A 12,452-nucleotide genomic window follows, 5' to 3' on the forward strand; every position below is an offset into this window, starting at 1 on the left:
GTCCTTTTTAGCGGTACGGGTCGACATGGCCATTTGTGAAGGATATCGCCGTGCAGAAGCTGTCAAACTATAGTCAGGGACCCACTCCCAAAGTAGCATTGGCTGTGGCGGATGGGGCTGATGGCCAAACCAGGATCCGAGAAGGGAAGGCTACATCCGTTCCCTTTCACAGCATAACTTGATCCCTCACGGTGTATGTTTTATGGTATGCTGTTTGAGGTTTGCAAAAGATGATGCTGTTAGAATTGATGTGACAGTATTAAGTTTTGTGTGGTTTGTATCTTTCAACTACATTGAATAGTTAGTGCTTAAGTCGAATATGATGTAAAGTCACTTAATGAGATGGATTTTACTTGTGACAAATGAAACATTACCAAAAGTATGTCACCATATTATTATTACCCATGGTATTCAACAAACAGTAGAGCATTTATAAGTGTTTTGTGATAAGATAGTGTTATAAATATGTAGAAGTTTGAATATTTTGATGTTGTTTGTATGTGGTTTGGATATGAGATGGTGTGGAGCAATTCCCCCTGAAGAAGCCTGTTTTGGGGTAAAATGAGGGACCTTGTTGAAGTGGTCATTCTGAGAATATACTGTAGTGGAAAGAGAAGATACTTGAAGACGCTTGGAGTACTGGGGTGGTCGCTGAACACACGTTCAGTGGGAAAAGAAGACATTTGAAAACTTTTGGAAAGAAGGGGGTTCATTTCAACTATATAAAGTGCAGAAAGATATTTGAAGTGACTTTAAGAAATACATTTTTTTTTCATGCAGTGCAATTGTTGAATGTGTGTAGATGAATGAGAGGTTTTATTAGTGTGTATGTGGTTTTGTGTGACACATTTTGATTATAATTTTTTGAAGCTGTGTATCTATACATTTGCCATGTTGAAAAATAATTATGATACTGTTATATAGTTTGGTGTTTTGTATAAAAATGCATGACAGTAAAAATGTTTATAGAAATATTTTTTGTGACTTTCTTCTCTCATATGTGGTATGTAATGGCATGTCTGCCATACTGATTTATGTAATTTTTTTTTTTTTATTCCTCTATGGTATACATGTTTACATCTTTAAGTCTGACCCCCATATGCTTTATGATGAAGACTGTATTTTTTTAGCTGCCTTCTGGACTGATTCCACTGGGTTGATATCCTTTTGAAGGTGCGGTCTCAAACTGTGCACAGCATCCTTCTGGCTTTTACTGTTGCCTTTGGTTTATCTATCTGTTTGTTTGGCTTATGTTACGATCATAAGAGATGATCACCCCAAGATACAGCTTTTCTTTTATATATTAAGAACTTCCACCTCTTTATTGCACTGCTCCCTCGGGTTTTTGCAACCCTGCTGTCTTGCGATTTTAATCTGATTCCTGGTGGTGGGTCTTTGCCCTGAGTTCAGTAAATGACCGGATGCACGTGGTAATGCTGGCAACATGGAGGAAACCCCTCGCCGCCTGGTCCACAGCCTGTCCTGAAGTGTCGGATCAGGGGGAGACATTTGGAAGTGTGTGTCACCTCCAGCTTTTAGGCCTGTGGATCCTCTGGGCTTTTAGAATTGAGTATTAGCCTAGTACATAATGGCATTCTGTCTTGGTTACAACATACATTTATCTTGTGTCAGAATTATGTGTTTGTTTTACACTGTTGACAATGGACTCCTAACTGGCCTGCAGCCATTGGCAACACCTGTATCAAAGGTGTTTTGTTTTTTGTTGTTTTTTTTTAATCATGGAGGATTGATCCAGGAGAAAACTGGGGTCTTTGCATTGGGATGTGAATTACCCAAAGATGATGTTTAAATAATCCTTGGTGTCAGGTAGATCCCTTCTGCAGAGGTGAACATAAGAGGATGAGCTGGTGTTGGCAAATAGCAGTCCAGTCATGACCCTGTAGTTGACTGCCGTGAAAGATATAAAAACAAATGAAACCCAAGAGTAATTTTCAAAAGCCATGAAAACTGCCCAGCATCCCTGCAGGGTTGGTGTTGAACATTTTCCCACATTGAATGGAGATTTTCCTGCAGGTAATGTTAGGTTGGGAGAGGCAATAATGGGCGTAGCTTTGCATTTCCAAAACTATACACATTGTTTTGAAGGGGGGAAAGTACCTTTAGAAAAAGCAGGTGCAGATCTCTGAAGGAACCTTTTCCCTTTGAGAATTGGTGGAAAAGTACCTGCAGACTTTCCAACTATCCGCAGACATTTGAAAAATGCAAAATTCCTCTGAGTGCACTATGAAAGATATCTGCTTTGTAAAGAAAAATTGTATCTTTTTTTTTGCCCTTATTTTATGGCCACCTTCAAGGTTATAGCGTCTGTATATAATCAGGTTTTCTCCTTTATAACTTTGTAAACTTTAATGATATTAGCTGCTCTTTCATCCCACATCACTGACCTCCACAGATAGCATCACTCTCTGAACTACCAGAAAGTCAAAAAATTCTCATTATTGGTACTCAGCAGGCTGGGGTATCTGTAGTTTGCAAACAGTAGAAAATATCCACATTTGGTTAAAATACTTGTGGAATATGCTGACAGTGGGCAGTCGAATTACAGGGCAGGGCAACTCAGTCATCACTGCACAGAGATTCAGTTTTCAGTCCCACCTCTACCACCTCTCTGTGTTGCCCTGAACAACTCTCTAAAGCAAACAGTGCTCAAACAGAAGGCAGTCACATCTTGGAGGCAGGGACCTTGTAGCCATGCAACTTATCTTGACACTGATAATGATACAGATGCACAGCAAAATATTTGCTACCGTAAGTTAAAGCCATCATCAAGGTCATTTTTTTTTAAGACTGTGTGTGTATATATGCATGCTTGTTATGAGAGTTGCCCTCATATGAAAAAATATAACAGGGAGAGAAATCTCAAGTTGCAGTCTTCCAAAAAAAATAAAGAATACGGTACTGCAAGGTGTATTTTTCTTTCACACTAACAGCTCGATACTGTAAGGTGCGGTTGGAGATTCCCCGTCTGTAACCCACTGTGGGCGCACAATTCGGACGCGCAAGGCGATCCTGCGATACAGTCTCCTTAGCGCTTCTTGAAACCGACCCGTAACCCTTTCCGCACTCAGCATGTATATGATATGTAAATGAATGAATTAGCTATTTAATGAACGAATTAGCTATTCCCCTCCGATACTGTGACGCGCGCTCCGATTATCTCCTTTGTAACCCGCTATTTTGCTGGGCGGGTGGGCGCGCGTTTGATCCAGGCGGTGGCGGGGGCCGGTGGGCACGCGTTCGATCCAGGCGGTGGCGGGAGCCGGCGGGCGGGTGGGCGCCCGTTCGATCCAGGCCGCGGTGGGAGCCGGCGGGCGGGCGTGCATTCATTCAGGTGGAGGGAGCTGGCGACGAAAGCGGCCTCTGGCAGCCCCCACTGGCAGTGAATGAATGCACACCTGTGTACGCCCGTGCGATTTCGGCTCTCAAGGCAGTCACATGCCGTGACGTCAAGCGTTGTGACGTCACGCCTTGAGCGCCGAAATCGCACGGGCGTACACAGGTGTGCATTCATTCACTGCCAGCGGGGGCTGCCGGAGGCCGCTTTTGCCGCCGGCTCCCTCCGCGTGGATGAATGCACGCCTACCCGCCCGCCGGCTCCTGCTGCGGCCTGGATCGAACACGCGCCCACCCGCCCGCCAGCTCCCGCCGCCGCTGCCTGGATGAACGGGCGCCCACCCGCCCGCCGCCGCCTGGATCGAACGCGAGCCCACCCGCCTGCCAGCTCTCACCGCCGCCTGGATCAAACGCGCACCCGCCGGTTCCCGCCAGTAAGTTTACTTTTTTTTTACACTTTATTCCCTTTTGTTTTAATTTTCGCCCTGCGCCTTGCTTCGGGAGGGGGGGAACCATCCACTTCCTGGTACCTGTCATTTCAAATGTCAGTTGAAATGACAGGTACCAGCGCACCCAGGATACTGTATAGGCGCTGTATTAAGCGCCTATACAGTAAAATTGGTTGCACGGGCCTAACGCTTCCCTAATGCTTCGCAGATGCGGCTTGCATTTGCAAGCAATTTACATAGAGTATCGAGCGGTATGTAAAGAGAACTGTGCGTGCGGGGAACGAGGGTGCGCCCGGCACTGCCGCACTCTTTCTAACGCGGCCTTACAGTATCGACCTGTAAGACTGCTAATACTGCATGCTGATAAGAGCATGGCTTTGGTTCTAGGGACAGCATTGGTGAGGCCTCCCCTTACTGATAGGGTGGTCATTGCGAGTTCCTCTGAGGAGGAAGCTCCACTGGGGCTGGCAAGATGCCGAGGCCGGTAGTCCCTCATCCAATTTTAACGGTGTCTGCACTTCTGGATGATGGCCGAGCACCCAGTGACCCATCCCCTGTAGCTTTCAGTGAGGTTGAGGACCTCTATGACCCCTGGGAGGATGATGCTTCAGAGTCTTCCTCTGAAGGCTCAGAGGATCTCCCATGAGACCATTCTCCTCCACAGAACCGAAGGAATCTCTGCCTGAGGACTTGACCGTAGCAGGGTTCGTGAGGGTGATGGCGGAAGCTGTCCTATTTCAGTTGTTAAGGGAGGAGGATGCCAGGCACGAAATGTTTGAAATACTCCAGTTCATGGCGCCTCCTGAGGAAATCGCGGTGGTCCCAGTGCACGAGATCTTTAAGGAGCTGTTACTGAAGATATGGGAACACCCTCTTACAGTGCTTCCCATTGTTAAGAAGGTGGATTGTATCTACCTTGTCCAGAAGGCTGCTGGATTTGATAAGCGTCAGCCGCCCCACCAATCAGTAGTGGTCAAATCCGCCCTCAAGAGGGCCAAGCATTCTTGGACCCATTTGTTGGTGCCCCCGGGGAAGGACAACAGGGCGATGGACGCTCTTGGGATGAAGGTTTTTCAAGGCACCATGCTCATTGCCCTGCATTGCTGCTTACCAGTTCTACAATGAGCCAGTAGTCGCAGGTCATCTGGAAGCAGGTGGAAGAGGTGGCCGAGCAGCTGCCTCAACAGCAGCAGAATACCCTAATGTCGCTGGTGTATAAGATCCTGGAGTGTGGAAAACACGAGGTCTGAGCGACCTGTGATGATTTTGAGATGGCATTGAGTGTCTCTGCAATGTGAATCAGCGCCCGCAGAATACCATCGCTGCAGGCCTTGGATCTCTGACCAGAGGTACAGGAATGATTCGCCACTTGCCATATGCTGGGGAGAATTTCTTCGGAGGTAGGGTGAAGAACTCCGTGGCCCAACTTCGGGGCCACCATGAAACCCTCCAACAACTCTCCGCCAGCACTCCTGACCTGTCGTCCTTTTCTAGGAGGCTGGCGAGACAGTGGCAGAGGAAGTCTTTTGTCAAGGGAAGTACAATCCTCTGCCTCCTCGCTCCATCAGGGCTCCTGCGGTTGTCCCAAGCAGCAGAGAGTCCCCAAGCTCCAGCTGGCGCCTCAGTCAACTCCAAGGAATGTGGACCCTCCGGTCTGGGGTAGGCTGTGGGTCTTTGCAAACCTGTGGCCCAGTATAACCTCGGACCAGTGGGTTCTTTCCATCGTCTGTCAAAGGTACCAATTGAACCTATTGGGTATCCTGCCAAATTGCCCTCTGTGCCCGTTTTGGGGCCTGGTAGCACATCAGGAGGAGTTACTAGAATAGCTCTCCTCCCTCTTAATGGCCAGGGCAATTGAGCCCCTACCGCCAGGGTAGAGAGGGTGAGGATTCTATTCCGAGTACTTCCTGATTCCAAAGAGAACAGGAAGACTCTGTCCCAGCCTAGACCTAAGGACCTTGAACAAGATTCTAAAAAAAAGATAATTTCAAGATAGTTTCCCTGGGCACCTCAATCTCCCTTTTACAAAATGGGGACTGGCTATGCTCCCTCAATCTAAAGGATGCATACACTCATATCGAGATCTTCCTTGGTCACAGGAAGGATAGGTGATTTCTGTTGGGGAAACAGCACTTCCAGTACAGGGTGTTGCCTTTTGGGCTAGCGTCAGCCCCCTGAGTCTTCACAAAATGCCTGGCTGTGGTGTCAGTGCACCTCTGCAGACTGGGAATGCATGTTTTCCCTATCTGAACAATTGGCTGGTCAAGAGCACATCTTAGGCAGGGGCTGCCAGGTCCATGTGCTTTATCATCCGAGTGTTGGAGTCACTAGGGTTCGGTCTCAACTACCTGAAGTCCCATCTCAGCCTGTCACTTCAATTGGACTTCATAGGAGCCCTGCTGGACATGGCTCAGGCCAAGGACTTCCTGCCTCAACAGAGGGCGTCACTTTGATGACCATCGCAGCAAAGATTAAACAGAATCAGAAGGTGTCAGTCTGGCACATGTTGAGGCTGTTGGGCAATATAGTTGCAACTGTTTCTCATTCCCTTGGCATGTTTACACATGTGCAGAGCCTAATGGACCCTGAGGTCACAGTAATGCCAGGCCACTCAGAGCCTCTAGGATTACATCAGAGTTACCCCGTCTCTCTGGGACTCATTTTCCTGGTGGCGGATACTTTCAAATCTGGAACGGGGGATCTCTTTTCAAAGTCTCCCTAACCAAATTGTCTTAACCACAGATGTGTTCACCTTGGGGCGGGGAGCTCATGTAGATGGGATCAGCACCCAGAGTCTCTGATCCACTCAGGAATGCTCTTGTCAAATCAACTTCCTGGAGCTTCAGGCAATCAGATACAGGAGCAGGGAGGCATGGGATCATACCTCCTATGTCAGGAAGCGGTCCAGATTTGATTGTGGGCCCTGTCCCATGGGATGGTTCTCAGGGTAATGAACCTGGCCAGGATGGAGAATGTGGTAGCAGACAGGCTGAGACGATCCTTCAGATCCCACGAGTGGTTCCTGGACAAGGGGGCAGCGAATTGGATATTCCGCCTCTGGGGAGCTCGGACTTAGATTTGTTTGCGGTCCCTCACAACAGGAAGGTGCCTCAGTTCTGCTCCCTGTACAGGTCAGACTGCAAACCAGCCTTGGATGCCCTTGGTCGTCATTGGGGCAAGGATCTTCTGTATGCATATCCTCCGATTTCTCTTAGTGACAAAGACTCTCTTGAAGTTTTGTGAGGACAAGTGGACTATGACTCTCATAGCCCCTCATTGGCTGAGACAGGTCTGGTTTCCACTCCTGTAGGAGTTGTTTATCCAGAGACTGATCAGTCAGAGGACTTCCCCAGATCTCATCATGCAAGATTGAGGCAGGTTGCGGCATCCCAACCTCCAGACCCTGTCGCTCACAGTCTGGATGTTGAGAGGTTAATTCTGCAACTACTTGATCTCGGAGGATGTGTTTTGGTTCTTGATGGCTTCTAGAAAGCCTTCCACTAGAAAGTCCTATAGACTGAAGTGGAGGAGATTTTCCGTGTGGTGTGAGCAGAAGGCCCTAAATCCGTTCTCCTGCCCCACACAAACTGCTTGATTACCTTCTATATCTTATCGGAAGCTGGCTTAAAAACCAACTCCGTTAGAATTTATCTCGGTGCAATTGGCGCATACTACCATGGTGTAGATGGTACGCCTGTAGTTGTATGATTCATGCAGGGCCTGCTTCAATTGAAACCTTCCCTAAGGTCTCCCAACTGCATCTTGGGACCCCAAAGTGGTGTTAGCTCAGCTGATGAAAGCTCCTTTCGAGCTGCTGTGTGCTGGTGACCTGAAGTACCTGACCTGGAAGGTCATATTTTTGGTGCCGGTCACCTCAGTGTGCAGGGTCAGTAAGCTCTAGATTTAGTGACTTATCCACCTTACACTGTTTTATCATGATAGGATGGTCTTGCATACACACCCTACGTTCCTGCCTAAGGTGGTGTTGGACTTCCATCTTAAACAGTCCATCGTCCTGCCAATATTCTTTCCCAAGCCTCATTTGCACCAAGGCGAATGAGCACTGCACAGTTTGAACTGCAAGTGAGCCTTAGCCACCTACCTGTAGTGAACAGAAACCCATAGACAGTCCACCCAACATTTTATTTGTTTTGATAGGAATAGGTTGGGCGTTGCCATTACCAAACAGATACTATCCAGTTGGATGGCAGATTGCATTTCTTTCAGTTATGCTCAGGTGGGACTGCATCTTGGGGGGTCATGTCAAGGCTCATTCTGTCAGAGTCATGGCAGCATTGGTAACCCACTTGTGAGCAGTTCCCGGGGAGATCTGCAAGGCTGTGACATGGAGTTCTCTCCACCCATTCACATTGCACTATTGTCTGGATAAGGACTGCCAACGAGACAGTCTATCATTCAGTACCTTTTTGAGGTGTGAACCCAACTGTCCCCCCGTCTAGGACCCATTTGGGTTCAGGCTGTCTCCCCCTCTGTTACCAACATCACCATTGTTGAGCCCATTGGCACCTGGTTTGGGTGTCTTTTGGTCCCTTTTTGTGTTGGGGAGCAGCCTGTAGCCAGGGATTCACCTATGTGTGAGGACTACCATCCTGTTGTCCTCGGAGAAAGCAGAGTTGCTTATCTTTAACAGGTGTTCTCTGAGGACAGCAGAATGTTAGTCCTCATGAAACCCGCCCACCACCCCGCAGATTTGAGTTTCTCCTAATTTTTTGTTTTAAATATAATTCTATGTTACAAGACTGGAGAGGGACCCTGTGTGGATCTGTGGTATAGGGCAAGCTGGACTTGCTCAGTGTGCCAAGTCAAAGTTCTAGAAACTTTGACACAAGTCTTCTACGTCAAGGCTCCATCTGATGATGTCACCCCCGTGTAAGGACTAACATCCTGCTGTCTTGGGAGAGCACTTGTTACAGGTAGGCAATTCTGCTTTCCAAGTGTGAACTCTTGACCGTGCTATGTGGGCTGCTTGCATGCCTCTCTGCTACTGCCGGCCCTCACAGCCCAGGTCAGAAGATCCATGAACCCAGAGATCTCGCCAGTCCCTTTCATTGCTGGGAGGAGGATGTTGGTGGAGCTCCCCAAGTTAATTTGTCATGGCTCTTGCTGCATTTAGTTTGCATTTTAATGCTTGCAGGAGTTAGCCAGAAGTGTGCTAGCCCTTCCTTGTAAGTTTGCAGTATTTTACCTCTCTGTCCTTTGTATGTACTGCGTTTTGGATACTGTAGGTGAAAAGAGCTGACAAGCCTTTTACATTTCTTGTTAAGCACAATTAGATGTTACTGTGTGGCAAGTGAGGACCCTCTTTCAAGTTCCCTAGTGACCCATAGTCCTTGGGCTCCACCCTAACCACTCCTCTAACTGCTGGTGTAAGAGAGGTGGAGGAAAGTCCCAGGGAAAGCAGATATGAGCAGAAATCACACTTCTATCTGGAAAACCCCTGTAGCCATTCTGGCCCTGAAAAGAGGCAGAGGGAGCTAGTGTTGTGCAATTATAGAGGCCAGCAGAAGCCCAATGCCTGTTTTAATTGTACTTTATTTTTCCAGTTAAAATCAGTAGTAAAAGTTGAGAGCACTGCTACTGTAGTTGTGAATATATTCTGGAAAGATATGTATGTTTCTGGCATCAATAGGAGAACTGTGGTCTGGCTACACCTTTACCCGGAGATAAGCAAAGTTGCCTGACCCTTCTTAACTGCTTTGTGCTCGTTAGCAACAGCTTTAACCATATCGAACATATGGCTGCCCAGTGTTTAACAGTTATGACAATATGACCCATTTTACACAAGTGTCAGAAACGGAAACTGTAGTTATCCAGAATCTCAGTCCCCCTCGGTCTCAAAATTGATAACATTGACTTGAAAATTGTTGCTCATGCTAGAAACCTTGGGGTGCTGATTGATGCAAAACTTTCACTTGTTAAATATGGCTTCTATGAGCTGCAGGTGCCTTGTCTCCATAAACCATTGCTACAGCCAGTACATTTTTGTTTAGTGGTTCAAACGATCCTCTTCCCTGTGTTGGAGCACTGCAGTTCTCTTTACCTAGGTTTACCTATGTCTACAGTTAAGAGCTTTACAGTTGCTGCAAAATATGCTGCAGCCCATCCTTTTTTTTGAGCATGAAAGACCATGTAACTCCTGGCTAGGCTGATTGCAACTGGCTCTCCATTCACTGGAGAATTAAATATAAAAATAGCATTGTTGGCGCACAAAACTGTTGTCCTTAGGACGCCTTCCCTTGGATTAACGCATTGCTCCGGGTTTGGAAGCCGTTCCACACAGAGAGATCTGTTGGATGTCCCTTCGGTGCGGCCTTTGCCCATAGACCTACAGATATTGGACTGTACAAGGGCATTCAAGAATGTGCTGAAAACGTTCTGCTTTTCTGACGGGCATTCCCATGAGTGGATGTGTGGTCCTATAACTGGGACGGTGTACTTTGGAGGCAGTTATTTTTCCTTTCTGTTTATTTCAAAATATGCTGTGTGTGTTTTTATCGCACGCCGCCTGAGGCTTTGGCATAGGTGGGATGTAATGTAAATAATTTGTTATTCTCTGGCACTTCACTGTCCACGTATGCTCAGTTAACCGGCATCTCTGGCACAGATTTTTTAGGTTGGGTTTTTTGTTTTTTGACTGCATGAAGGACGCATATACGTGCTCCTCTCCAACCCTGCAGCAACCAAGCTGAGGGCTGGGTGAAGGGGGATCGCCGGGACTGCTGTATAACAAGATGAGCAGGGTGGGAGCAACTGGGGGGGGGGGGGGGGGGAGAGGTATACAGGATACCCAGTGCTTTCTTTCTGGGAATCAAGCAGGTGGAAGAAAAGCTTCCAGTACACAGTACCGGCATTGCCGCCTGAAAAAGAGCCCCCGAGGGTACCTCAGTACCATCACGTTTATCCTGCATTTAAAAATGACCTGAGTGAAAAGCTTGTGTATACCCGGCATGTTTGATTAATCCGTACTGCCTATAATAGAGATTTTACTGTATCGAGTATTTTGTTATTTAAGTACTAACAGTTCCAAACACAGGTGCATCAAAATTCCCATTTCCCTCCTAAACTTTAGCTTTTTATCCCCCTCTTTACATCTCTAGTCTCGTGCATGTTTGAATTCTTCCACACTTGGCTGTGATCCCTCTTTTGGAAGTCATCTTTTATAGCAAAATATAGAAAGGAGCAGATATTTAAGTTTTTAGAAGGTTTGTGTGAACCCACCTTGCATGGCCCAGAATCCTTGCTTGAATCAGGTCCAAGGGATTTTTCTTTGGGCACAAAATTGTATTAAAGCCTCTCACTATATATATGGCTATTTATATTTATTTCCCTAGCTGACCCCCGTCCCCTTCCCCTTAGTCTCTGCTGGTCTGTACCTGAATGCAATCTGCTTTGAAGTGCCTGAAAAAGCGGAATATAAGTCAAATAAATAATATTAAATAACCGATTTCTTTTTATGCTTTTTTAAATCTCATTTTGTGATTATCAATTTCTATGAAAACAAAGTGCTGGAACCAAGTTCTGCAGGAAGAATAAATGCAACTGCTCTGGTCTGTCATTTCCTTCTTACTCTGAGCACCCTTGACCCCCTCTTGTCTGGCCAGTTGCTGAGAGATCAGTGCCATGTGCTTGCAGAATTGTGCAAAGCCAACCCGGATCTTCCTGTCTGGGGAAAAGTCCCAGTCCTTCAAAAGCATCCTTGTTAGTCATTCAGAATTTGCTATGGATCGTCCCCCTTTCCCCTTTGCTCTGTGTGTTTTTGTAAGCTGGCAGAGGTGGTCTTTGGGGTGGGAGAGCTAGGCGGTCACCAGGGATGCCATGCCTGGGAACCACTCTCGGCGATGCAGTTTCATGAATTCATTAGAGTCCGTGGCGACAACGTGCTAAAAGGCCGATGGCAGCGGGCCTTGTTTGACCATCTGTACGTTTAATGTGGCTCCTTCTCTTCTGGCTCCGCTTACACCTGCCCCAGCTCCAGTCCAGGATCCTCCTCTTACCTGCCGGCGCCGGGGATTCGACGCGGGCAGTTCGCTCGTTCTCCCACAGCTGGAGCGAACGGTTGGGCACACTCTCGCCGACTATCGGCCTGCATCTCGCTGCCGCCCTCTGCAACAGCAGAGTTTTCTCAGCATGGCCACGGCAGATCCCATCCCACCATGGCCTAAGAGAGGACGGGGAGGGGGCGATGCCATCAGTTAAAGGGGGTGGGGATGCTTCCCACCCCAGATCCAGCCTTGTACGCTGATTTCACTGGTGTGAGGATTTATTGTATGAGGTTCTAAACAGATATAATTTAATGAGTTTTCATGCATCCACTGCTGCTGCCTCCTTGATAAACTGAAGAGAAACTGAGGAGAAAGGTTTGTAGTTCACATGTGACAGAACAGTGGCAAGAAACTGAATTGGTGTAGAAGTTATGTCAGGGATAGTAACTCTAGTTTAATATCCTTTAAAACTATACCCCTTTCAGCATTGATATATTTGGTGAGGTCCTAACAAATGCGCCTGTTATTGTTTCAAGCAATTATTTTGGACATTGGAAAACGTTTTTTAGAGCGAGGTGTACTGGTTTCATTTACGGCTTCCTATGAATCTGTATTAAGAAAGAAAATGATGCTAGAGAAATGTTGA

The 12,452-nt window shown here is 47.2% G+C and overlaps 2 protein-coding genes across 2 annotated transcripts in view; one reads left to right on the plus strand and one right to left on the minus strand.

Annotated features, from left to right (window-relative positions):
- The window catches only part of LOC115076492, a 32,088-nt gene extending 20,570 nt beyond the window's left edge, over positions 1–11,518 (minus strand). The window contains exon 1 of the mRNA XM_029578035.1: positions 11,392–11,518. Coding sequence (XP_029433895.1) covers positions 11,392–11,518 — 127 coding nt within the window. The remainder of the gene's footprint in view (positions 1–11,391) is intronic.
- TMEM39A (transmembrane protein 39A) overlaps positions 1–12,452 on the plus strand; it is a 77,652-nt gene that overhangs the window by 19,107 nt on the left and 46,093 nt on the right. The gene's annotated exons all lie outside the window — the stretch shown is intronic.

The sequence above is a fragment of the Rhinatrema bivittatum genome, chromosome 15 (assembly GCF_901001135.1).
Source record: "Rhinatrema bivittatum chromosome 15, aRhiBiv1.1, whole genome shotgun sequence".
NCBI lineage: Eukaryota > Metazoa > Chordata > Amphibia > Gymnophiona > Rhinatrematidae > Rhinatrema > Rhinatrema bivittatum.